The 27,739-nt window shown below is 38.9% G+C and overlaps 1 protein-coding gene across 6 annotated transcripts in view; it reads right to left on the minus strand.

The window, feature by feature from the left end:
- INPP4B (inositol polyphosphate-4-phosphatase type II B) overlaps positions 1-27,739 on the minus strand; it is a 346,018-nt gene that overhangs the window by 165,656 nt on the left and 152,623 nt on the right. For all 6 annotated transcript variants that reach the window (XM_075421031.1, XM_075421033.1, XM_075421032.1 and 3 more), the window contains 2 exons: positions 13,840-13,958; positions 11,942-12,058 (listed from right to left, as the gene is read on the minus strand). In XM_075421031.1, the coding sequence (XP_075277146.1) occupies positions 11,942-12,058; positions 13,840-13,958 (236 nt within the window). The remainder of the gene's footprint in view (positions 1-11,941; positions 12,059-13,839; positions 13,959-27,739) is intronic.

Raw genomic sequence — 27,739 nt, forward strand, 5'->3', positions numbered from 1 at the left:
AGGGGGGAAACAAACCAAAACTGAGGCAAATAATGGTTTGCTTTTTCAAACTAGATGATGTCCCTTCACTTCTTGTTGCTGTCTCTCTAACTCCTTCAACAAATAGCTCATGGGTTTGGGAGGAACAATATTTAAGATAGATGCTAAAAATGCCAGCATCATATTCCTGTGGAGTTTCATGCAACTGGAGTGAACAGGTTTTTTGTCTTCTTTGTACTGAAGGTACTGCTGATTATGATGTTTCACATGGCTAAAAAGAGACATGAAAACTTTAAGCCCTGTGGTCCTTCCTACAGGAGCTTGTTCTTGGGGCCAGTGAGCTACTACCCGAGGAACATTAAGAAAGGAGCAGGGGGGAAAGTAATTCACCACTGTACTACTACAAAATACTCTGTACTAGGGCTAATTCTAAATCAAGACAGACTTATACACCAGTAGAGGACTGCTAACTGACAAGGCCAATGTCGTCTTAGTGGACAACAAAACTCTGAACAGAAGTCTTGCACAGAATTGTACATACACAGAAAAAGTGTCTCAGGAAGCCTCTCAATGGAACCGGGTGTATGTACCTATACTTTAATTTACACTGCAAGGACAGTCTCTCTTCTGTCATACTCCAGCCAGAAAGTCATTTGGGCACAGTTAATTATTCAGAAACTTCCTTGTCACAAGGGTGATGTTATTTCAGACCAGGGTAGCAATAATTGGGCAGTAACTGTCCAGAGCTTCTACATTCAGAGATAATTTCTTGAGCAAGAACCTTGCAATTACTTCTTTTTGAAAAGCTGCCAAGTTATTCCCCAGGAATAGAGGCAGTGAGAATCTATAGCTATAACAAATCAAGGACCTCCATGCTCGATTTCACTAAGGCAGCTGTGTGTCAAAATACAAGCCTTCCAAGCATCTCAAAGACATACTGACTGCTGCCTTCCACAGAAAATACATCACATTTGTCCCACGTGACACAGATTTTCTGTCAGGAAGCAGACAATCCTGTCTGAAGTAATCTCAACAGAGAAATAGTTTTCCCACAACCCAAACTTGTTAATCTACATTTTAAGACACAATGGATCCACACAACTGCTAATGGTGCAGATGCTATTGCAATCAAAGGAATTAGCTTTTATCTCTCAAAGCATACAGAAAACAGTTTCATACTCTTGACCACTTCTGACACTCCCAGTAAAACTTGTGAAGGGTAAAGTAGGGAACATAAAACCGAGGAGCTGCGCTCTAATGCTGCCTTTGGTTCCACTCCCATACTTTGGCGGAAGAAGTACAGACAAACTTGCTCGACAGTAACACCTGCATAATTTTGTTCTAGTAGATCCGGTAAGGTGGTACACTCCACTTTTAGTTCTACTCCACAGAGATCCCGTGATTTTCAGTATCGCCTAACAACACTTCAATAACAAATGCCCATACTCTTACCACACAACCAAAACCCTGAGCAATGTAGACAAACATACGTAACAGTAAAACACACAAAGAAAGAAGACTTCAGCCTCCACCAGAAATGACTGTACATATCAAGTCAGATCAATGTAATATACACATCTTCAAAAAACTCTCGTTTCATCTCTTATGAATACACACACTAGAATTGGTGCAAGTGTACTGCACCTTGGTGTGTATGGCAACATGCTTGCTTCTCAACTTGCAGACAAAATGCATTTCTCTAATTCCACTCCAGTAAGAGCCCTCTGAATTTCACTTGAAGATGGCTCAGGTGCAAGTTTTACAGTCAAAACTGAAAGAACAGTCTCTGCTAATTGTTATCTTCTTTCTTTTTTTTTCCCTCTAAACCAGCTTACCTTGATAGCTCTACGAACCATTACAATGGTTATGTTTTAAATGCTGTGCCTTACTGAACTAATGCTGAAGCTTGTAGAGAAAGCTGGAGAAGAAAACCAAAACTAGGGGAAAGAACTATCAATAAAACAGAAAGCCACAGTGTTCCCTACTCTGAATTGGAGAAAAAAAGAAAAGCAAAAAGGAAATATTAAGGTGATTTGTATAATGGTGACTTGCAGCTTTTTCCTTTCACATTAGTGAGACTGCATACAGGACAAAGGATTTAAGGATAATAAGAATAAGAGAATAAACATCAGCAGCTTCATGGTACTATAAAAATCTTCAACTACCCTAGCTGTAAAAATACCATGACTGTGATGAACAGAACTTGGGGGGGGACATGACAGATGGACATGACACCACCAAATTCTCAACACCCCAGAATGATGAAAAATAAACCAGCAAAAAGACTAAATATAATAATACCTAATGTCACTGTGCCAGCAACTCCTTAATAATGATCCATGATCTCATCAAGAAGTAATAAAACTCAAGGTGAGGGAAGTCAGTTTACTCCTCGGTGAAAGGAAATCTCTCATATACCACAAAGTGCCATAACACTCCAAAGCAGCTGATACTCTGTTCAGTACGTTAACTGCTTTGTACACTGAAACCTTGAGTTCAGTTGTTGATGTGGAGGCTGGTGACAAGTGGTGTCCCTCAGGGGTCAGTACTGGGCCCAGTCTTGTTTAACTTCTTCATCAACGACCTGGATGAAGAGTTAGAATGTACCCTCGGCAAGTTTGCTGACGACACCAAACTGGGAGGTGTGGTAGATACACCGGAAGGCTGTGCTGCCATTCAGCGTGACCTGGATAGGCTGGAGAGCTGGGCAGAGAGGAACCTGATGAGGTTCAGCAAGGGCAAGTGCAGGGTCCTGCACCTGGGGAGGAACAACCTCATGCACCAGTACAGGCTTGGGGTGGACCTGCTGGAGAGCAGCTCTGCGGAGAGGGACCTGGGTGTCCTGGTGGACGACAGGTTAACTATGAGCCAGCAGTGTGCCCTGGCTGCCAAGAAGGCCAATGGGATCCTGGGGTGCATCAAGAAGAGTGTGGCCAGCAGGACAAGGGAGGTTCTCCTTCCCCTCTACACTACCCTGGTGAGGCCTCATCTGGAGTACTGTGTCCAGTTCTGGGCTCCCCAGTTCAAGAAGGATGAAGAGCTACTGGAGAGAGTCCAGCGGAGGGCTACAAGGATGGTGAGGGGACTGGAGCATCTCCACTACGAGGAGAGGTTGAGGGAACTGGGCTTGTTCAGCCTGAAGAAGAGAAGGCTGCGAGGGGACCTTATAAATGCCTACAAATATCTGAAGGGTGGGTGTCAGGAGGATGGGGCCAAGCTCTTTTCAGTGGTGCCCAGTGACAGGACAAGGGGTAATGGGCACAAACTGAGGCACAGGAAGTTCCGTCTGAACATGAGGAGGAACTTCTTCTCTCTGAGGGTGACGGAGCACTGGAACAGGCTGCCCAGGGAGGTTGTGGAGTCTCCTTCTCTGGAGATATTCAAGACCCGCCTGGACAAGGTCCTGTGCAGCCTGCTGTAGGTGACCCTGCTTCGGCGGGGGGGTTGGACTAGATGACCCACAGAGGTCCCTTCCAACCCCTACTATTCTGTGATTCTGTGATTCTGTGATTCTATGTTCATTCACATCTATGCTGTTGAGATTTTTAGAGAATCAAGTGCACTAAATTTTGACCATGCTACAGACTGTATTTGTCCTTTGTTATCCTGGCTTTCCAGCTATCACTACGAAAGCTACAAACAGTTTCTTTAGAAACTGCATGTTAGAAAGCAGTTTTTTCCTCCTCTCTATGATCACACAATCCATGGTGAACAGGACAAAACAAAGAACAGATCAAAACAAAATTGTCATTTCTGTCACGAAGAAAGCCAAGCACGGAGAATTTCAGCCACGTGGGAATTTGTTTCTTAATATACTGTATAATGATTACATAAGGAGGCTTTGATTACTGAAAAATTCAATGAAACATGCATTTCTAACAGCACTGGAATACCTAAATGATTACACAAGCCTTTCATGTTTATTCATCAAATATTTAAAATACAGCATAATAGAAAACATTTAACTCGTTTATCTGAGAGCAATTTACTATGCTCTTCTAACAAAAACTTGCTGAAGAAGATAAAGCGCCACTTTACATCCAATGCATATGATTCTTACTCGATTTTAATTAGAATTATTTGCTCAGCTTTACAAGCACAAAATTTCAAACGCAGACATTTACTGGTACAAGCATATCCATAACTGTAAAGAACACTTCTGTGAGACACATGACAGAGGAAGAAAAATCTGTTCCAATACATTGAAAGTGTTCCATTTTCAATCTCCTAGAATACACACACCAAAATTTTAAAAGAAAAATCATTTCAAAACTGTTTTTAAGTGCCTGCTTTCATAACACAAAAGAAAGAGCAGACTTACCACTGTTCCATATGCATTTCTTTCCATCCTTTCAATCCTTAATGAATCTAAATATATTAAATATGATGCAGCAATATTTTTGCCACTGGAGGACTAGATTTTAAATATAACGTACCTTCTATTTTACATCAATATTTGTAAGTGCCTTTCTATGAAGGGAGACAGTTGAGAATATGAGAATAGACATGTTTGATTTTCAAGATGCTAAAAAATTAAGATAACAAATATTATAAAAATAGAAATAAAAATAATTTCAGGAAGTCACTGAATTATTCCCATTAGTATTGAACTGGGCTTTGAGAAAAATGGAAATACCTTTGTGGAGATTAAGAGGCAGAAACTACACTATAAACTTTGATTTTCTCCTTTTTTTCAACATTTAATACAGTTTCTACAGTTAATTCATTTCTATTAATGTATAATTTTGGCTGCAAGTAAAGAAGGAGGCATGAACATTTTTCCTGCAGTATAAAGACAATTACTTGTAATAGAAAGAGTATTCTAAAGCCTTATTTGACAAAAGCCCACAAAACATGAAAAATTAAACAGAAGCAGTTCACTGTTGTGATTTTTTGAGAAGTTCAGTGTATCTACGTAAAGTTAGAAATACTTCTGCACCAACAAGAGAGGCATCCATTTGGGGGATTATTTTCCAGATAAAGAAACTATCAAAAATGAGTCCAGTAGGCAAAAATGGAGCTTTCCATACTAGAAAAAAACATCTTCTTAAGTCTTCTGCTTTTTTTCATCTGCAGAAACTGCCTCTCACTTTTAAACCACCCATCAACTATGGGTAAACACATGAACTATTCTGTGTATAATCATGATAAAGTAGCTACAGTGGAAGGCAAACACATCACTGTTCTCTTGAGTGTCAGTTCCCCTTTGGTACATTTTAGAGTTTGTGCTGGTGTGATGTGACTAACCAATCATTCACCTGACAAAAAACGGAAATCACCAACAAGAACAGACAAATCTTATCCTCTGAGTCACCCAAACATTCCCAAGTTGCTGTATTTAGTACAAGGAAATCCTTCACGCTTGCAGTGCCCGGGCTGCCGGGTGCAGCAGCCACCCCTCCTGACGAGCTGCTCCTCCGGTGCCTTGTGCAGGGGATGCCTGGTCAAAGACACTGGGAGGGAAAGCAGCTCGACCCTTTGAAAGGACAGAAGCATATTCTTCAACCTGAGGTCATGTTTTCATAGCTAGGTTGCTCCTCACTGGCTAAAGAAACATGGTGCCATGCTCTTCTTCCTCTATTCACTGCAGCATGCGTATTTCAGAGGAAAGCGCCCCGGCCTTCTATACTAGGTATGTGCCCCTTCAACCCTAAAAGTTGCCATTAGAAATGACAGGGTAGTGCAATAACCACCTTGCATTTGTTTGACTATTCCGATGTGGTCATGATGGAGCAATGAAGGAGATCTATGAATATGCATATACAAAGTACTCCTGGAAAAAATCATGCATTTGCAAGCTTCTTGGACAGTGCTACACAGATTGTAACAATCATGCCTGCTATTGAAATCCTTAGCTGGTTAAAATAAAATCTACAGAAAAACTTTCTCATTTACCATTTGGTTCCCTTATTTCTAAGAAATTTCTAAGGCAACCCTTTATATTTTTACAGAACACAATTGGTCTCATCACTATGCAGTTTCACAATGGTTTTCCAAAAAGTCAGCTCTTAGAGCAAACCTTTGTCTGATGTGAGGCAGCAGTAGCATTTGATTGACAGAGTAGGTAGAAAAGGAAAAGAAAATGGAAAATTAATGAACAGTAGATTACAACTTTTCCTGAAGATACAGCAATAGGGAGGAGTTTGACTCAATTAGGAAAAAAATAATAAAAGGGTAGGAGAAAAAGTAGGATGCTTACAAAGAGAGAAAGATTTTTGCAAAGCCAAATCCTCCCATCGAATTTTCAAGGGCTAGGTGCAAAAAGCAGTAAGGCTACAAATGGACTTTAAGTCTATACCTGTAACTTTCCTGGTCTTGACATTTATCCTCAATTCTCTTATAGATACACTAAGATATACCAAACCTTATTATACCCTCAGCCTCTTCAAAGAAAGATTTTATGTCAATATAAACCCAGACTTTTAAAAAATACTGAGAAAGACTTGGCAATAATGCATTAGGTGGATTCCACATGCACGTGCCCAGAGGAATAAAAACATTCCCCCCCCCCAATATCTCTAATAATGGCATTTAATAAGAATATATAGTTTGAGGCAACAGGAAAACTAAATCTATCATCAAGTATATATTTGTGAAAAAAACCACATGATTTTGAAAAGAAGTAGGAACATCTCAAATTTTATTGCAGGTATTTCTGCGTGTAGGACAGCAGTACTGTACCGTACTGCTCTATTAAGAGGTACGAGATAATAAGAGTTTCTAATTTAAGGCAATATTTCTCTACAAATCCTGCAGAGATGACAGTGAACAGAACTGAGAAAAGGAAGAATTTGAAGTGCTTTTTCTTTAAACAAAGTAGAGCACTTTCAACACTGCTTCAAGTTTTAAAGAAAAACAGCTTCCGCAGTTTCAGTGTTCAGAAGAGTGAGTGACTAAGAGCCCTCCAGTACAGGCAGAGTGCAGGTAGGTGATGTGCAAGCTTTCACATTTATCTCTGCTAATGCATTTCACATACTCTCTGCACCATTCCTAATATTCAAGCCATGGGCCTCTTCAGCAGAGATGGCAAGCCACACTAAACAGCGCGGTGGTTTTGTGATACAGATCGATGCCCACGAGCGAATGCAGAATGCTGTCACTTCAGATTTGGCTTCATAACTGAACTTGAAACACCTCTTTCATGACAGACAGTCTTCATTTCCTACTCAACCCAGTGTGATTCAGTTTTAACAAGGATACTTGCAATATCAAGAAACACACAAAGAAAAACCTTTTGCAGAGTTTCATTGATAGTGAGCATGTTTAATAGAAGATTCAAACTTCAACAGTTAAGACATGTAATTTGAAGACTAAATAATCTAGAATTGTCACTGTATAATGTATGTTCCCATATCTAAAACTGCACTTCTATCTCTACTACTCTTAAAATTATAAAATTAATATAATTATATTCTCATTAATTAAGAGAAAATTTGGGAAGTAACAAATGCAAGACCAGACTGTTGAACGTGTAATATTTCAACTGCTTTGTGCATGTCCAGTTTCTCTTTGCTCTCAGGAAACAGCATTAGAATGGTTGTTTATATCTTCAATATCACATGTGTCCATCCAAAGAAAATTATGCCTACCTGCTGGTCGTTAAGATTAACAACAACAGCATTTGTTAAGCCTCTAACCCTAGTTGGTACACGAAGTCTCTGCTTTGAAGCTTCTTCTCAAGCTTCCTGATTTCCATCTCCTCCTAAAGGTAAGGGGAATCTGTGAAGGGATGATGCAGACACCAGATAAAGAACATTGCTCCTGTTCTCTTCTTCCAGCACTTCTCCATATACGGATCAAAAGCAGGTGGCCCAACTCACTACATGTCATACCAGAACATTACAACAGCGTTAACCTCAAGATCTTGTTGCATTAATACAAACACAATGCCATCATACAAGATGCAAACATTTCCAAATCCACTTTACAAAGTCGGTGTAGTAAGACTTTAAGCTACAGGTGTAACTGCATTAAACCAACACAAATTAGATGTAGATGCGGCAACAGAAGAACCAAATTTGGAAAAAAGCAGACAAAAGCCTCATCATAGCTACATGTTACAGTACTTGACTAAAAACATAGCCACTCTTGCTCTGCACAATGAAGTTCATAACGCTTGCTGCAGGGCACAAGTATATATATTCTAAACAAAGAACAGAAAGACTGCTGCCTCCCTTAGTCACTCGGCATTCCTGCCTCTTAATTTAACACAATTTCATCTATTCTGTATTTTCTGCAGGTTTGTCATGTGGTGGTGGTACCTAACTTGTGCTAAGCAGTAGCTTCAAACAGAACGAAGCCAGCTTCTGCTTTACAACTTGCTAGACCAAACAGGGCAAACCTGCTTGCTTATAGGGAAGATAAGAATAGCATGCCTGTGCAAAAGTGGTACAGAGGTAATATCTTCACAGCATATGAGCCTCTAGTTCTGATTTTCTTGGACAATGACTTAAAGAACAGGTGCAGCCCCAGCATTATGACAAAATGCAACTATCTAAGATCTTAAAGACAGTGCAGCTGAAGCCAGTGAAACAAATTTTGCTAACGGCAATATGGGAAGAAAATCTTTGTGATGTAGAAACAGATGTCACTGTACATTTTTCAGAATATGGCATTACCCACTTCTTTGTATGCATGGCTTCACGGGATATATTTAAATTATATTTCATAAACACACGTTATTAACTTCTTTATTCCAACTATATAAAATAGGAATAGCGTAGTCTTTATTAAAAGTTTCTATTTACAGTAACCAATCACCCTAACTTAGGATGACTAGCCAAAACAAAAAAAATTGTGTTTCATTATATTAAAAAGCCTCAATTACAGAAAGCCTGCCACAGCCAAGATATAATTATGACCAATATCAGACAGAGATGCATCAAAAGTGAAAAGTGCAGTTAGAACATTCACTATATCAAGCACAGTGAATGTGATACCAGCTGCACAGTACTTTAATATAATTAAACTACACTTCTTATATAATGTAAGTTAAATGACATGCAAGAGTGAAGTTAACTATCTGCTTTCTGGTACAGGAATGCAGCCACTGAAGGGTTATTTTAAAATCTTTTTTTAAAAAAAGCAGCACAGGTAGCATGTCAGCAGTACCAAAAAAAATTCTGGTTGTCTCTCACTGTGGAGCATTCCATTTCACTTTAGCATGATGATCTGTGTGCACAAACTGATCAGTATCTAATTATCTTTGTAATACAGAAAAAATCCAGTGGGTTTGAAAAGTAGACCTAATTCTCTTGTATAGAGCAGGTTTAGGCAAAAAACAAGAAAATGCTTTACCCTGTGATGTACCCACTGCCCTTTCCCCACTTTCTCTACACTCTTTTCTTTGTGGCAGTAAAATCCTGCAGAGTTTAATCAATGCACAGAAATAACTTCCTTAGTTTCATGTTAATTACAAGAGAAATAAGAAAAGAACATGTTTGTGACTAGGGATGTTAGCTAATTTGAACTGGTTAACTGAAGTAACCAAGAGCAGTATAGCCCTGACATTGTGGGAATTCTTATTACTGTAGCTTTTTGCTCAATTTCTGCAAAATATTTTGCAGTCAGATCCAAGGTTTATTCTGCCATAAATGCTCACTTGTATGAGCTGGTCTGGAAGCATGGCCTAGAATAGCAGAGCGTACCTAACAGACTTGGATTCCCCTCCACCCCCAAGTGTGTATCTGTCTGTCTGGAGGAATGGTGGGGCTACGTGTTGCAGCCACAAGCTGTGGCAGCAGTTTTTGAGGAACAAGAAAGCCAGCTTTATTCTAGCCTGGATAATCAGAACTGTGAAGCCACAGCATTTTGAACAGGCCTACTTCCAAAGGGACACGTCCTACTTCTTGTGTCATGAAGCAAGCACTGATGTCTGCGCAGCTGCAGCTATGCCAGTAATGGTATCAAGCTATACCTCATTTAAATCTGACTTTTATGAAGCTATATACACCTCTAGACTCAAAAACATCATCTGAATTAACAGAAAAGTTGCAATAGATTCCAATTACAGGAAAGAAAGTCATTAGTTTTATCATTGCTGATATTCTAGGATGTAAACAGAAGTCCAAATATTGCTGCAAATGAAGTAACAACCTGTGTGGCCCAGGGCCATTCACGCATGCTGCAGTCTACCTTGATTTAAGTTTTACAGCTCATTTAATTTTTTCTTTCCTACGTCCACTTTTAAAACAGATGAATATTAAAAAAGCCTAAATTTATGTAAACCAGAGATGGGATTAACATTTTCCCTTACAAAGAAGGTACTATAAACTATAGATCTAGAATGTTTTACACAGGAACTACATAACTGCTATGACAAAATAGAAAGGTCTTCTCTCTTCCGACTTATGAGCTATGTTAATGGGATTCCCTGGGAGAGACTCTAGTCCTGTACTAAAATTGTAAGGAACAGTTAGAAAAAATTCTTAAAAGTTGCATAAACATATCAAATTATATTCATTCTCTAGGCTAGATCTTGTCCTGTATAAGAGGCAGTATAGAGGTCTGCAACTAGAAGAATAGTAGCACACGGGTAGCTCTATGAATCAAGTCCATTTTTTTTCACTTACTGATAGGATATTATTTTCCATCTTCTATCAGTCACAATAGAAACTGGAAGGGAAGGGACAAAGTCAAACTGCTTTCACTCAATTGCTGTATCCGTCCACTGGTGACAACTCTATTGTATCTATCGAGCAGATCCCATTTTAAGCCCCTGTAGTCTAAACCATAACCAAAAATTTAAACATACACATTGTGAGAATGTGCACACGTGCCCCTTCCCCAGTTATTCTTATACAGAAAAAAAACCCCTCAGTCTATAAACTGAAAGAAATCCAGATTCTATGTCTAAAATACTCCACACATTCCCATTAAAGAACACAATAAGGAGACAGATTCAACCTGTTTCCTCACAAAGGTCCAAAATTTAAACCAAGTATTTTCCACCTGCAAAAAATTAGAAGTCCTCTAAACATATAAGTTCACCTATGTAAGCAGTTCAAAGACAGTCTGAAGTTCTAAGTTATGCCTTTAATTTCCTTCTTATAGATAATGAATGCATATAAAGTCATAACATGAGCTTGCACGGTCTTTAATCATACTGCAGGCCAATTACAGGTACGTAAAGAGCAATTCAGCTAATTAAATACTGGTGTCAAGGGCCATTTTTGATGCCCAAAAGAAAACTATCAGCTGGACTCCAGCTGCCAGAGAAGAAAAACACAGATCTCCCACAGGTCCCATGATACCTTCTAGCTCTGTAAGGACGTCTTAGATCACCTGCAGTACATAAAATGGCACTCAAGGTCTATATTTGGCATTTAAATCACTCAGATTGTCCCATTGACCTCCATATACCATCTCAAGTGAGTAATTGTTTCTCAGCGTAAGAAGCTGACAGTGTAACCAAAAACATACAACACTACAACCCAAAATAAATCACCTTTAACAGTGTCACAGAAGATTTTGGACCCTTACAAATCAATAACAGCAGCAGCCACTGGAGAGCTGTGGGTATCACCATGCAAGAGATTAAAATAAAATATGATTATCTCAAACATCAGGCTAGAGGCTCTATTATAATCATTCTGGTTTAGGCATATAAGTAAAATACTACCAGAAACATTTCTGAAAAATTATTCACCGTGGTGTTATCTCACTCTATTCCATATGTTCTCTGCCATCAAAAGTAATCTTTTATTTGCCAGGAATACCTGTGCTGATTTGTGTAAACAATTAAACAATTGCAAATGGTCCATCTTAAGTGCATGGTTGTCTTTCTCTATTCTCTAATATAACAACAAAAAACCCAGTATATTTTAGGTATAAGAGAAAAAAAAAATTTCTACATAAACCTTTTTCCCCAACTTGCAAACTTGCTGAAGAGAGCGAAAGAACAACAAGGCAAGAAACTTAACCTTCAGTAAGATTTATGCAAGAAACAAAGCAAAACACTTACCGTGTCTTGAGATTTATCCTTGACATCATAGACTGTTAGTTTTATTTTTGTCTCCTCATAGATGGGGTATTCCGGTGGGAATGTCACACCAGTCAGAAACAGTGGATCTCTTGTACCCTGTGTAACATGAGTAAAAACTCGGTAAGGTAACAGCTGTGCAGTGTGTAGTATGCCCCTATGGAGATACAGAAACTGTGGGCTCTTTAAAAGAAGTTAGCTTTCTACAGCAGAGAGATGTGAACACCTAAGTATGATCCAGTCCACAAGAAAACCAGAGAACTTCAAAATATCCTCAGGAAAGTTTCAGAAAACTTTCTGGGAAGTTCTTTAAGTGGAAAACATATTAAGTGCTTCTGAAACAGAGCCTAGCAACATGCCTTTCAACAGCCCAGCCAGCAGCTATCAGTATCAGGAATACAACCTGTAATAAACAACCCCTTTCCTTCTCCCATGATACTTTTTGAAAGTACTGCAATTTTTTACTAGATTAAATGACCTAAAGATATATCTTACACACACACATGCAAAAGAGATCTTCATTAAGTCACAATAAAATGTCTATAGACATGCTATAGACACCCATTCCTATGCTTTGTAACATTATGATTATATTTAAGGGCTGTACACTGAAGTAACTATATCATAGCTTCAGATACACAAACTATTAAATGAATCATATAAAGTGTTGTTTATAATTTCTTAATGTTTAATTATACTTCATTTCCAAAGATTACCAGGCTAGTATCCTTAAATTTTTTCTGAACTACAATAAAGGATCTTACATGCTAAGTGTAGTTTCTTTTGAAGAAAATAACTTTTCTGTGCCTTTGCCTTCCCCTCCCCCAAAGTTTAACTATGAAGCTGAGAGCCTTGACACAACAAATTCAGGGATTTATTCAGACCTAGGACATCGTGTTAGGAAATGCATCAACTTCTAGAAAAAAAAAAATACATATATACATCTATTCCATATTCTGCACGACATCATTCCAAACAGCCTGCAATGAAACATCCTGATCAGATACAGGATATTTGAATTAAGCAGTTTCAGGATGGTTGATGGCTGAAACCATAACAGTTTAACTAGCAGATTGTTGAAACTGATAACACAAATAGCTCATTAAATATTCTCAAGGTATCTAACAGCTAAAACAAGCCTTTGGTAAAATCATGTGTATGTTTACAATAAGACTTCCCTGTAATTAGTGAGTGCCTCCAGTAAGTTAAGCAAGCTACACCTACATTGCACGCTCACACTTAATTTTCTCTGTGAACCGTTTTTGCTGTTTCTGACTGATGCTTACGGGGCAAAGCAAAGCCTAGCAAAGCAGCCTCACACAACTTCTGTTGTAATAGGTGATGCAAGTGACTATTTTATATAAGGTCACCAATGTTACATACACATGCTCTTTTCCCTAATTATAGAAGTAGGCTAACATTTCTCAAATTGCAAAAGCATCGACTTTCACATGGAAAAAACAGAACAAAAAGACTATAGGATAATAGACCATATAATAAAACATATGTTCTTCTGTAATTTAAAAATACTTTACAGACACTGTATTCTTAATTTAGTTTTACTTTGCATTGCCTTGCCCTTTCATGAGAGCGACTATTCCCTGTTTCATTCTAGACCTATGTCTGGAAGACCGGAGTATTCTCCATGCCTCTACTTGGAACAACAGAGCTTTCATGAGAAGCCAAGTTTGTTTCTAACTGTTTATCCTGGTTAAATGCCAAGAACTACAGAACGCTCTTAGGTATGCTTTGCTAACTGCCAGAGCGCACTTGTCTTACCTAAGACTACGCACTAACTTGTTTTAATTCTCATTCACTTTCTATGGAAGAAATGAGCAATTCATTAACCAACATGTTAATTGTATAAGAAAGACTCTCACCTCCACGATTTCAGTGCTTGAATACCTCGTCAAAATGTGCTGTGCTGGATGTACCACTGAGACTTGTATAAAGGTATTCAGCTTCCGATCACGGGTAGCAGCTACTAGATCCTTGCATGCTGGAGACAGTACAAAATAAAAATAAAATACTCAGAAGAAAACTCTGGGAAAATGCTGTCACAGGCACAGGACAAAGCACACTACACTCCGGCTCCAGACTAAATCTCTAGAGACAAGCCGATTTAACAGAGGAAGTCCCTTGGAAGTAACTTACAGAAATAGGAAGTCACATGCTGCAGAACTGAACTGAGATTTCGTTTCCACTAAAAATACTTGCAGCTTCTGCAAAGCTCCCTGCCAGAGGCTCAACAGCTCCAGTATATGAATGTGCGTGCGCATACACACACACTTCCACACACTGCAACAGTAGGTAATTTTACATAAGCACTCAAAATTTGCCACAAAATCTCTCATAGCAGCCTAACTCGATCATCTCTTTTGTGATGATTTTCACCATTTTAAAGACATTCTAAACCAGCTAAGTGCCATCTGTGATTAGGTGAGATTATATAGTCTTTTTATAGTCTACATTAAGAACTTTTTAGTAGAATTTATAGAATAAAAATCTACATACCTAAAAGCAGACAGCAAAATAACCAATTCTCTTGTCAGTGACTGGCATATAAATGAGAAGAATAATTGTATTCTGGCTATGTGACATAATTATTAAAACTCATTTTATCTAATAAATGACAAGACATTCAGTTCTTGTTTAATGATTCATTTTTATCTTGGGCTTACAGTCATGCAGGAGACTGAGTTTGCTCTTTAGACTAACACACCTCACGCCTTTTAACCTAAAGGATGAAAGCACCAAAGAAAAAAGAAGCGGAGGAAAGAAACAAATGCACCATTAGCTGCTCTGCAGAGGGGATGTGGAGTAATGGGGCATGCATTTGCTTAAAAGCAAAATTCATCCACCTTACAGTCTTCAAACAGGGATATGAAACAGTGAATACTGTGATAGGATCTACCCAGTGTTTCTGCAGTACATCAAACTACACTGGGATTTTAGCAGCCTGGGGGAAGAAAAGAAAAGCCTATGGTTTCAGAGAGACTAACTGTCAAGAAAGAGCTGAGGACATTTTCTAGGAGTCACTGCCAAATGCGAGCTTCCTCAAGTGCAGCCGACCTTTAACATTTTTAAAGGTGAGTCAGATTATCCTCACAGCAAGCAAACCTGGTCTGATGAGAAGCGAAGGCAAGGAAAGCTCTGATAAACATAAAAGGCCAACTCAGCTTGGTTTACGCTTTTTTTTTTTTTTTTAATTTCTCCTTGGACCTGCTGCTTGAGGAAATAAAAGGAAAATTGGCTGAATATTTTTTACCACACTTCCGTAACAGTTAAAATGGAACAAGGAAACAGTTACATCTGATCTTCACAGAACATTTTGAAGATTTTGCTTTAGCCCAAATTGCCAATGAAACCTCTCGGTAAACAGTCTCCAACTGACCCTATCATAAGTTGGTGATAAAGTGGGATAAGAATAAAGGTTTGTGCAGGATGAAGTCTTTATGAAACAGCTGGTATAACAGCACCAGACTCAAATAGCAAGTTGCCAGCAATTCCTTGCTACTAAGGCCCACCACATTATTGAAATGACTCTAAATATTAGCACTACTTGATATGATCTGAAGAATTATGAGTCCATTTACTGAAAAGCAGCCAGCAAAGCGCAAAAGGTTAGCTAGACATCTGCCTATTGGAACTATATCCTCGCTAAGGCTGACCACAGATGTAGTATCAGATTATTGAAATTTCCAGACACAGGCATGTCCCCCCGCAAACCCTCATCTTCCACCACCACCCAATCCCTGAATGTTCTACTCCATAATAATGTTTTTTAGAATATAGCACACCAAAGCACAGTTTCAGAAGAATGGCACAGAGCTCATGTTCACCACGAGAAGCTGGAACACTGAAAGATATAGCGAAAATTTTTACACCCACCACAAAGGAAGACTAGCCAGCTCACAATTCAATTCAGCCTCCAAAGATGACAGGAATAAACCAGAAAGGAAAAGTAGAAAGAGACAGAAACTTACAAAAATCAGAAATAAATCCCCCCAAAACCCCACCAGTGACTCTGGCAGGAACCCTACAACTGAATTCTTGTAAACAGTACTAGTGCATGATGAATGGAGGCAAATCCCCCATAAACAACGGTTTGATTTACTTGTGGGATGTCTCAAATACATTAACTAGATGTGATCTGTTCTTGTAGCAGCCAGGAGCACAGCCACAGGTTGTTATCCTATTGATAAACCTTTAACAATAGGAGGAAGATTTGCACTAAGTGGTCACCACCTTGGTGATATCTGAGCATAAGAGACAATTTCTGTGACACTAGGGCAATCCAGTCATTTGATCATTTTCCTGTAAAAAGGCAGCTTAGCAACATGATTTTGAATCTCACTAGGTAGAGCTCACACAAAGATAATTAATCTGCATATGTCCAATGGGAAGGATCAGCACAAAGTACCAGAACTCTTTGGGAGATCCCAATGTGGAAGGATAAATGGAATAAAACGAAACCTGCGTCTACTTAAACGACAGAGTTATTTGTCTCTGTTGCGACATTGGGCTACTGCTGTTCACAGCTACCCTTTTGGTCAGAGAGGATATTCAATAAGGTTGTCACTGGCAGAGAAATGAAGATCTAGTGTGACACAGAATTTGTCAGTTTGAGCCACAGTGCATTACTTTCCTTAAAAACAGCCCAGCTGAAATATTTAAAAACACATAAGGACTGCTTGTAAGCTGATGCCAAAGAACAGAAGTTTGCTATATCCTATTCACAGCCTGGAAAGTTCCACAGTCCCACACTACATTGTTGCCCTTTGAACTATTTTACTAGCAGTATCTCTGAAAACCTTAAGTCTTCCCAAAGGAACAGTCAACAATCTTTGGACAAAGTGAAACATTACATGGCTTTGAAAGTGAAATACCAGCTATATGTTATACATTTAAAATACACCTGCTGGGCATTATTGACATACTACTCAAAGAATTTGATGAAAATACAAACATGAAGGGCATGTTAAAGCTGTTTTCTTATCTGCAAATGTAACACAGCAAAAGCAGGTAACAACACATGTACACTTTCCATTATAACCTATACCCAAGCAGACCATATACATAGGCCACTTTACTTTTCAATACTTCACTTGCTTGAATTAATTCTGGAAAAACTCATCAACAAAACTCAGTGAACTGAAGCAACAACTTGTACGTACATGCCAAAAATATATGAATCTACTCATTGTGACTATTGACTCAGTGTGTAAAAGCCCGAGTCATCCATTCCCCTGGTGATCCCACCTCTGCCAAGCCTATCAGTATACAACAAATGTTTAAGGAAGAACTGCGTTACAGCTCAGCGTTGTTTGGGAAGGAAGCCAAAGACTAGCCCAAAAAATGAGAAATGGCATTGAAATTGCAATGATTATTTTTATTAGTGGGAGAAATTGCAGCACATTGGTGAATGTCTTCCCAGACTATGGATTCACACAATGTGTGTATTAGACTACATGGCGGTTTGAGAAACAGCTTTTTCTCTAACTAGTGACAGAAACTCCATTTCCCACAGCTTCATTCCTTCCTATTTTCCAAACCAAAACAGATTCCAAGGGGCTGGCAAGGGACAGGAATTAACCACCATAGCCCTGCTGTCTCCAGGGCACACTATTTTGTATGTTGTCAGAACAGAAAATTAGTAGTATCTGCAGACAAGGGGCATGGGAGAAGCCTGTGTGTCTCACATACATATACATGTGAACACAACGTTAAAATTTTTTTTCGTTTCATTAGCATTGCAGCAGCATTATTATCCCAAAGCAACTTAGTTTATAAATAATAATGTACAAGCTGTCTTGCTAGACTAATTACTGAGGTGTAGCTATTCCTTAGCAGGCAAAAGGACACATTAAATAACAGAACACTACATTCAGACCTGTGCTACATGCAGAACACTAAACAGTACACAGTTTTCTCTCCTCCACCCTGGGGGGTGTTGAGGAGGGTAGGGAGGTGTAAGAGAAGATAGTGCACATCACTGCTGCTTCTGCCTCTGCTGAACACACAGCACTAAGCAAGCTTGCTGAAAAGAGTACCGTCAGGCAGGCACACACAGAGGTTTAGGAATAATCCAACTTCAGAACATACAGGAAAGCTTTGGCCATACTTTTGAATTAGGAGCGCAAAAGCAACAGAGAGGGATGAGAACAAGACAACGATGTGTTCTCTACATGGCAAAACATGCCTGAAAGCAAAAAAAGCCAAATGTTTGAGGACTGGTGTTAATGAGCAGCCCTCCAGCTGGTGAGAATGGTGTTAACGAGCTGCCCTAAAGCTAATGCTCCATAATAAATATTATTAATTGGTTTATCATAAATACTACTAATTAGTTGTCTCATTTGTGTGACAGCAGGAATGCTTCAGTTTTCTGGTGTGTGAAGGACACCTCTACCTAAGGGCCAAAAGAACACAGAATTTACTCCCACAACAATCTGCAGTGCAGACTACCAGTAAAATTCACCGTACAACACTAAATATCAAAGGATGCAGCCACAGAAATTATAATATCCACATTATAGCAAAATGAGGGCACAGTTACATAGTCATGAAACAGGTATGAATTAGGAGGGAAACTCAGTAACAGTAGTGACTAAAACAGATGTTCAGACTTAGGCAATCTCTGCAACGAAAAGAATCACTACGGAATAGAAGACTACATTTGGACTATGTATGCAAACAAGTAGAGATGCACTGATTTTTACCTAAGAAAAGGTCCAAGATCACTGTTCCTGTCTCTGGGGATGAGAGGCTTGTATAAAAATAAAATACATATCTGTTCTCTGGAACGTACAGCTGGTTGCTAAAGTAACCTAGTTATATCTCAAGGAAATGCACATACATAACACAATTAATATCCTTGAGGGGATGTCTGTAATTGACAGCGGGAAGAAAATTTCTACCAACAGTCCAAGGAGAACGAGATGACAGGGAAGCCTTATTAGATGAAACATTAAGATAGCTCTATGACATCTCTACAAATCCAGGTTTGGGGAAAAAAACCGCCTACAACCACCATCAATACTAGCAGTACTAATTGTAAGTAATAGATTAACACACTGTCCAGAAAAACATCAATCATTAACCACTTAATCTGCAGCTAAAAGAACACTATTATTTAGGAGGCACTGAATTAAGATACACATGAGTGTTGCTGGGGGAAAATGCTGTATACTGATGGAGGGTAGGGATAAGTGGTCTTGCCCAGGAGTTTAGATGCCAGCTGCACTCATCATCCTATTTGCATGTGAAGTGAAATCCAGTTAGAATTACTACTGTGAAAATCAGAAGTGATCTATTTTAGAATAAGTTCTGCCCACCCTGGGTTTTTCAGTACTAAAGAAATTTTAGGTTTTGTGTCTTTTGTGTTTTACTGAAAGCCTCATGCTGGACTAGGGCATTAAGTAGAGCACTTTCAAACTGCATCCTTCTGCTTTCTCCAGGAAGGTAAAGTAAATGCAAAGGCTTAGACTGTAACTTTGCGTTGCCATTACCAGCAGCAATAACAACCATTTCCTGAGCGTGGGTTTCAATTCTTCTGACATGTTAGAACAGGCCTAATTCATATTGCAGCTTCGCTATTCAGCCTGGACAACCCCAGTTATTTATAGAGTTTGAGAGATGCAAGGGACTCAGGAAAGTGGCTGACTGGATCAACGTACAGCTCATAGGCATCGTATTTCCACGGCAGAAGTGAATGCATGGTTACATGTGTTAACCATCCATTCAGAGCAATTTACATTTTGGTAGTGTATTAATCCATTACTAACATTAGACTATCTGTCTACACATTCACTGCTAATGATCATGCTCCTCCAGCTTTACTTACAATTGTGTCTGACTTCTGATAACTCTGTGCTCTAGACTTCAGCTACACAATGGCAAGGAGGTCAGAGATGTGAATTTCTAGCTTTGCTGAGAAAAGCTGGCTCCTTAAGTCATGAAACAAACTGCTCTTGATCAATATTTTTAAGCAGTGCTATATTTAGTTATAAAAGTGTAATTCTCCCAAAAAAGACTGTATATATCCTTACTGAGCACACTGTGTCTCTAACGCACAGCAAACTCTGTTTTTCTGAGATGCTGTAGTAGTCTAGAGACAACAAAGCAGACCTCTTGCTGTTGCTTTAGATTCTCAGGTTATCCTCTTTACCTTCTGTCTAAAACTGTTCTGCTCATGGCACTGCCTATTAATAGTATTTGCGCTCTGACCTCAAGGTGTCTTCAGTTCTCTAGTGAGAAAAATGAGGAAAAAGAGAAAAAAAAAAAAAGATGTTTGAAGTCTTACAAAAACTTGCTATACCTTACTACACTCTAGAACATATTCATATCAAAATGGATTTTGATACTGCTATTCCAAGGCTGCAATTTATTTTGGTATTGTTGGTATTTTAGAATACCACAAAAGGCTTTAAATCTCCTGGAAACAGAGCTAAACAGCATTTTCCCCTCCACCTTTCCCCAATATTGTTATATCAGGTATCTAACAAAGAAGTAAACCTGCTGTAATTTCTTTCAGAGATGTCTCGCTATCCTGAAAATAGGAGTGGTTACAAGTTTAAGTACCAGTTGAAGAATAGAAAATGGTATACAGACTTCCCTCTTTCTTTTAACTATGAGTTTCTTTATACTGCAAGCTCATAACAAACATATAGAACCTGTAACAACTTCTTTCAGATTTTATAAATAAAATCTATGCTGCTGGTTCCCAACTTTGTCCAACTCTTCAGAAATAAAATAAATGTACAAAAATATACCCGCAATACCACAAAAAGATTATAATGAACAGAAGTGCGAAGTCGCTCTCAAAGTTTTCAGTCTGCCAAACCGGTTTTTATTGTAACAGCACACATAGCTTCCTTTGACATAAGCATTTATACACTACTATACCAGTTGTCAAGTGAAGCATTACTTGGTTTTGATCCTCAGTGGGCAGTATTACTTTACAACACTGTAGAGACAGTCTTTTTCTCTAATGTGTAAAGAAAAATCAGCTGTTGCTTAGCCTTACTCCAAAACCATGTCATCATATACATCTTTACAACATGCTTTTAGGTTTGGTGAGGAAGGAAGCTTGCCTTGCAAAATAAAGGAAGGCAGTCAAGCTACCCAGAGTCCAGCAACTACAGCTGACAACCAGCTTCAGAAAGAACTCTAAACAACCTGAAACCTTTTAGGGTGCTTCTTCGCTGCAGTACAGCTGTTTTGAGCAGCTGTAAGTGAGCTACTATGGATTCTGGGTAGAAGTCCAGCTACTGGAGCCCGGACCTCAGCAGGGATTGATCAACCCTGCTTTTTTAGCATGTCGTGCAGCCTGGACAAGTCTTCAGGGTCCCACAACTATGTTGCTATTAGCACCCAAGCTAGCTGACATTAACACTGACCTGAGCACACGTAAACAATAATGTAGTTTTAGAGGCTGTTATAAGGATATTTCTTTCACATAAACTTATCTGGAGCCAGCTCTCTAATTGATTATAAGCTAAATGACCTTATTGCCCATGAGACATTGCCAGTGAATAAACCTATTCATTTCTTCTGTAAGTGAAAATGTTACACAGTAACACAGTAAAGTTACACATTAAAGGCAGTCATGATGAAGGTGCCAGGACAAGATGCAGTAGAGGCTTATATTAAAAATAGTAACTCACAAAAGAAAAGATTGACAGTAGTTAGACTTGCAAGCGAAGTTATTGCTCAACTGTCTAACTGAACAGCCTTTCAGGTTCATTTGTCTGACAAGATTTGTGTTCCTTCTTTTACATACACCAAGGGTGGAGCCTCCAGTGAAGGGCAAGGAAGTGATGTAGTTTTGATCAGCTTTCTTAAAAAAAACCCCAACACCCAAGGGAGTACAGCAGAAAGGTTTAACCCATGTTCTTACTCTCCATGCGTAGTGCTCAAAAGAGGCAGAACACAGCCTTCAAAAAAAAGGCAGGGTATTATTGAGCTGTATGATTGCACCAGTTTTTTTGCTATCTCCCCCTCCCTTCTGTTGGGATGCTAAATGCTAGCCTGATTCACAACTGATTGTCGTTTCATAGGTGCCTGTCAAATGTTGAGAATCACTAGTGAGTCTCTGCCTAAAAAGAGGGTCCTCCACAGAAAGCAGAAAACAAAGCACTAGTCCCTCCAATATGCCAGAGGTCATCTTCTAGCAAAAGAAAAAACATGCTCTGTCATGTCTAAGAGGAAACCAGACTAAAGTGTACTTCAAAGTCAAAGCAAAGAAGAGCAGACACACTTTTAACCAAAGGAGAAAATAGACTTCTGCAATCCAGAACAATCACTTTTAGTCCTGTAATTATTAAACTTCCTACTTAGGAAACGCATGATAGATGCCAAGTAATCTGCATGCAAGCTGTAGTTAAAAGGAGAAGACATTCTAATATAAGTAAGACCTGTCTGAAAAGGTGGCAGTTGTGGATCAATACCTAAATTAGAGATCCAAGTAAGAGACAATGCCTTACTCCTCAGACGATTTTGAAACAGCCATTCTGACAAATAAATTCAGACTTCTTTAATAGCATGGGACCTGAATGAGGTAGCAAAGTATAACCCCTTTATAAGGAATTAAAAAAAAATATATATATCTGTATCTTTTCACATAAATGAGAATCCAGATATAATAAAAGTTCACAGATCAAGGGTTATGTCAGAGGACACATTTCAAGGAATCCATCTCCCACGAGCATTTTGCATTCGTTTACTCACACATCCTGATGAAATAACCTTTACTCCTAAGTTCTTCAAACTGTATGTCTTAACCACGAGAAGTCTGTGCGTACAGACAAACGGCCTTTAAAAAAAGTACAGGGTGACAAACACCACACTGACTGTAGCTGTTTTGACACATTTAGATGTCATTTTAAAGTAACATTTTTAAAGTGTCATATACATTTGTGTTTCCACTTTCTTCAAAATCAGCATTGAGTTCATCTCCTCATAGATACTGGCCCATAATCATTACTCTAAACTGTTCACTCACAGACTTACAAAAGGTCTGCAGCTTGCATTCCGAGACGGATCTAAAAGGGGGAGACATTAATAACTTCTACTAGGCAGTAGGGCCCAACATACTGCATGCTAAACCAGAAAGTTGTAGCCTTATACTATAAATAGACTGCCATTTCCAGCAGGAGTTTCTTCAAAGGTGAAAAACTGTTATTTACACGTTTCAATGCTGTGTTGGAAACTGCCTTAGTTATGATATGTTGACACATGTAAAGACACAGCTGACTTCTTCCCAGAGAAATAACTTGAAATAATTTCAAGTCCTTTGCACAGAGAAATGTTAGTTAAGGATTAAAAGGGGGGGGTGGGTGGAATCTTTCATTTGTCTCTGCAGAAAGACCCCCTGGGGGTCTTTGAGATTTAAATCCAGAATGACCTAGGTATTGCTGCTTTTCATCTCAATGGGAGCATGTTCAGATATCAAAGATGAAAACAGTGCTAGGCCCACTTCATTTTTCAAAGCAGTTCATGTACAATCCTACAGCAAACAATCCTCAGCTTCTTAGGTGTGAAGAATTCTGCTCTTCAAAGAATGCTAAGACCAAATTCTTCTTAACTCGTCATAATGAAATTCTATACTCATTCAATCCCTCAGAAATCAATCTTAAGTGAAACAGTATTTCAGACGAAACTGTCAGCTTTAACTTGTTTTGAACATTTGAACTATTTCAAAAGATCAGCATTTTTTAAATTTAGTTCAATTTATTTCACTTCAGTTTCATATGCCACATAACAGGAAAAAGCCACACTAAAAATATGATTTATCACAATAATTAACGTGTCCATAACTGTACTAGAAACTTTATTATCCACAGGAGGTGGGGGTAAAACAATGAAGAAAAGCATTCTGAAGCATTTTGCTTGCTTTCAGCAAAGCCCTTCCAAGCATCTCGGGTCGGTCTGCTTGTCATGCTGCATCCAATGTTGTATGGGATTTTGTGGTGCTGTATTTACTAGAATTCCAGTTTTTTCAGGGCATACAGGGGAACCTCATTTTCAAGTCAAATCTCACTGCAGGACGTGCATTTGAAAACTTTCAAAAATAAGTACATCTATAACTAACATGTTCAAAAGAGGAGGATGACTTCAGTCTTCTATTAATTAGATGTTTTGCTTTTTATGGAATTTCTCTTTCCACACAAGGACAAAAAAAGTCCATTGGGAAATGTTTTATAACATGAATTTATTACTGCAATTATTTCTACAGGCATATTTAGAGATGTATTTAACAACTGCCATTTGAAAGACAAAAGTTCAGTTAACACAGTGCAGTACCACTAGAGTCAAAGTCAAGAACTATCATGCTTTGAATTACTTTAAAGTGTTTCATTTTATATATTATCGGCCTAACAAAACAGAAAAGTTTCATGTCTTGTTTTGTCATTACCATTCCGTACAACAAGAAGCATGAACTACAGGACTACTGTAACCTGTAAATAATTTGCTTGCTTTTTGTCTCCCAAATGTTCTATACTCTTTTGCAATTATAAGGTGACTTTATCTTCAAGCAGAAAGACGCGCAAGGAAAGAGATGTGAGGAACTGTCCAGACAATTCTTCATGAAATGTTTTACAGACTGGGCTAAAGGTTAGCAAAGACCAACTGCAAAAAGTGACAGTAAAAAGTCGAGCGTAAACTCACCAGAAGACATGTCCACGAGTAGGTTTTAAAGAGAATACTCTAAGCCTCCACACACCTGCTATCTAGCTTTGGAGGTATTTAAAGTCTCCAGGTATTTAAGCTTTCAACTGTAAGAGGTCCCTGCATGCCTGCAGGTTGGCTTCTGGGCACATCCCAATTGCCTCAGCCTTGACAATGCTGAGCAGCTCTGGCCCTGTCAGCATTTGCCAGCCACACACCTATCTTGACAGTCTCTGGCTGGCAGGCAGTGGCAGGGCATAGCTGCTAGTCCACGCTCTGCAAAAACATCACTGCTGATCTCCTTCACAACAGACCCAGCAGGACAGCTGAAGGAGAAAAGGTGCCAGTACCCCTTTTAATTCAATAGAGCACTGAAGCAGAAAGAGGTCAGATACAGGGCAGATCCACAGGTTTATCATTCTGCCCACCTCTAACATAGCAGGTACAAACCACAAAGAGCTGCCAATTATTACACAAGAAAGTGCATACAAGTAGACACTCCAGTCTTCCTCTCAAAGCTGTCCCACCTCGATTTATAAATAGGAAAACTTACTGGCAGCAGGTGTAGAGGGGACAAATGGACATTTCAGTCTGATGAAAAAAAGTCCTTCTACCAGAACAAGCAGTGTAGTTTTAAAGAATTTATGAAAATACAGTTTATTCTTAATAATGAAGTTGCAGAGTAGATTAACCTCTATTGCTGAACGTTCTGCAGACACTGTATGCCTTCTAAGCCTCTCTGACAAGAGCATGGTTAAGGAATTAAAAAAAAAAATAAGAAAAATCAATTACATCCTAAATAGTTAAAATGTCAGCTTCCTGGGAGGTAGGGAAATGTTGGAAGGAGGCAGCAGTGCCAGGACTGACATCTAAATCTCTGTTGTAAGTAAGGAAGTCTTATAGAGCTTTCTATAAGAACCAAGGAATAACTCATGCTTATTTGCCTTGTTGCTCTCCGTGTATAAATGTCAGCAAGAGAACTGACTCTCAGTAAGGATCTAAATAGTCCTCTTCATTCAGAGCAGTTTCCTGGATCCACAGAGGAATTGGTCATGGACTCTTTATGTACCAGGTAAGCACAAAGCCATCAGGTCATGTAAGAGCTGTACCCTGTGCACATGTTGATCACGCAATGGGAGAGTGGGCTCAGTGCCAGTCTCATCTAGGAAGCTGTTGCCCATAACAGCTCCTTCCATAGCACAAAACTGCTAGGTAAGCCCTGTTCTCCCTGTCCCAGCTCAGCCACTGAACTCACACATACCTCTGCCACTCGCTCTATTCCACCACTCTGGCACCCTGAAGACTAAAGCTGTAACAGGCTGCGTGCCTGCATACGCATCCCCCTCGCCCCCAAGCTGCACAGTAATCTAGGAGACCGATACAGGAGGCATGCCAGGGAATCTGAAGAGACTCGTTTGAGAGAATGAAGTTCAAAAATTAAACTGGAAAGAGTATATAGATTGGCAAGACAAACAGGAGAAAGTATGCACAGTAGGAGGTGTATTTTTGGGGAAAAGCAGGAAGAGAAAAATGAGGAAAAAAGAGAGCAGCAGCATGTGCCAAAAATAACTTCTCTTTAACTTCATAATCCTTAATTCTACCTTCCTGTGAACTAGCTTAAAAATACCCTAGAAACAGAAGTTTTCAGCTTCATCATAATAATTTAAAAGCCTGTCACATTCACCAGAACAACCATATATCAAAAATCAAGCATTATGCTCGGAAAAATACTAAAGGACAAATTCCAGTACCTACCGAGTTGATTGTTTGTTTGTTTTTATGTCTGTGTGAGAAAAAAATTAATAAGACAGCCCAATTTTGACAGAATTGCGTTAGATCTCTACCTACCTCTATAAACTCTTTAGTAACTCTGGAACGCTTTTGCCAAGTAACGTTCAATAAGCCTTACATGTTATCATAAAGGTTTCTGATTGCTTTGAGTATTTTACCTCAGAAACTAGAATTAGTTCAGGCAAAGCAGCAAGAGTACCCTTATAGGTAAGGAATGAAGTAGATGAACCCATGCTAAGACTGAGCTGTTGTAATTAATCTTCTTCCAGTACCCAGCCTTACTGGGGCACTGAACTAGCACCCAACCTCACAGAAAACATAACAGTTTTGAGCACAGACACAACCTTCTCCCTTTGAAAGTTTGCATAGAAGGAATTTTGCAAACATGACACAACTTCTACAAAATCCACAGCAAAATGTGAAGGAGACACAAAAATATCATTTTCAATATCAAGAAGAAACTGATTTTACTAAGAAGCCTACCAGTTTTATTTATTTAAGATGTGAAAAGGAAAGGTCCTTCCTAGTCTTACCCTCCTTTTCCCCTGGCCTTGTAAATGCAGCAGTTTGCTAACTCTGGCAAGATTTCAGAACTTGTACATTACTGACAATTTAATCCTATTATCTGCTGCATCACTCAAGAACTAAGATGATAAAACCCTGTCTCTCAAAAGGGTTAAATTAAAAAAAAACAACCACCTTTCAGCTGTTAAATAGCTTTTCAAATTCAGATATCTACAAACTCCTCTCTAAACAGATTAGCCATAGCTCCTCAAAATTTATCTCTAGATAAGTGTTTATATCAAAACATGAGAGTCACTGTGAGAATCTTTATTCTATTAGATTTATAAGTTTCCCTTAGTTGCAGCCCCAGTTTATACACATTTGTATTTACAAGGCTGTCATCTACTTTCTCCTGGTACTTCAAAGAATTTTTTTCTTAAAAGCAAAATCTTCCAGAAACAGAAGACACTTAAATTTTATCACAGAACAGAATGGAAGATAACTGCCTGAAGCCCAGCTTGCACCTGGGTTTACTAATGTTGATACCCCAAATCATCCTCACGCTGCTTACTGCTTGCATCAGTATGTCAGTGGACTCCTCTACTCCACCATACTGGAATACGCTCAATCAGTAACGGTCTGCTCCCTCATGCTGGTTCATCATGTGCTCTGACCCACTTCAGAGCAAATAAACTAACCGGTTGGTTTGACTAACTGCTACACAGCACGATGTGATGTAGAATTTTAATCTCTATAAGCTACACAGAAATTGAATTTACACAAGTCATAGCTGTTTAATGAATATCATTAAGCAGC

This window comes from Opisthocomus hoazin, chromosome 5, assembly GCF_030867145.1.
Source record: "Opisthocomus hoazin isolate bOpiHoa1 chromosome 5, bOpiHoa1.hap1, whole genome shotgun sequence".
Classification (NCBI taxonomy): domain Eukaryota; kingdom Metazoa; phylum Chordata; class Aves; order Opisthocomiformes; family Opisthocomidae; genus Opisthocomus; species Opisthocomus hoazin.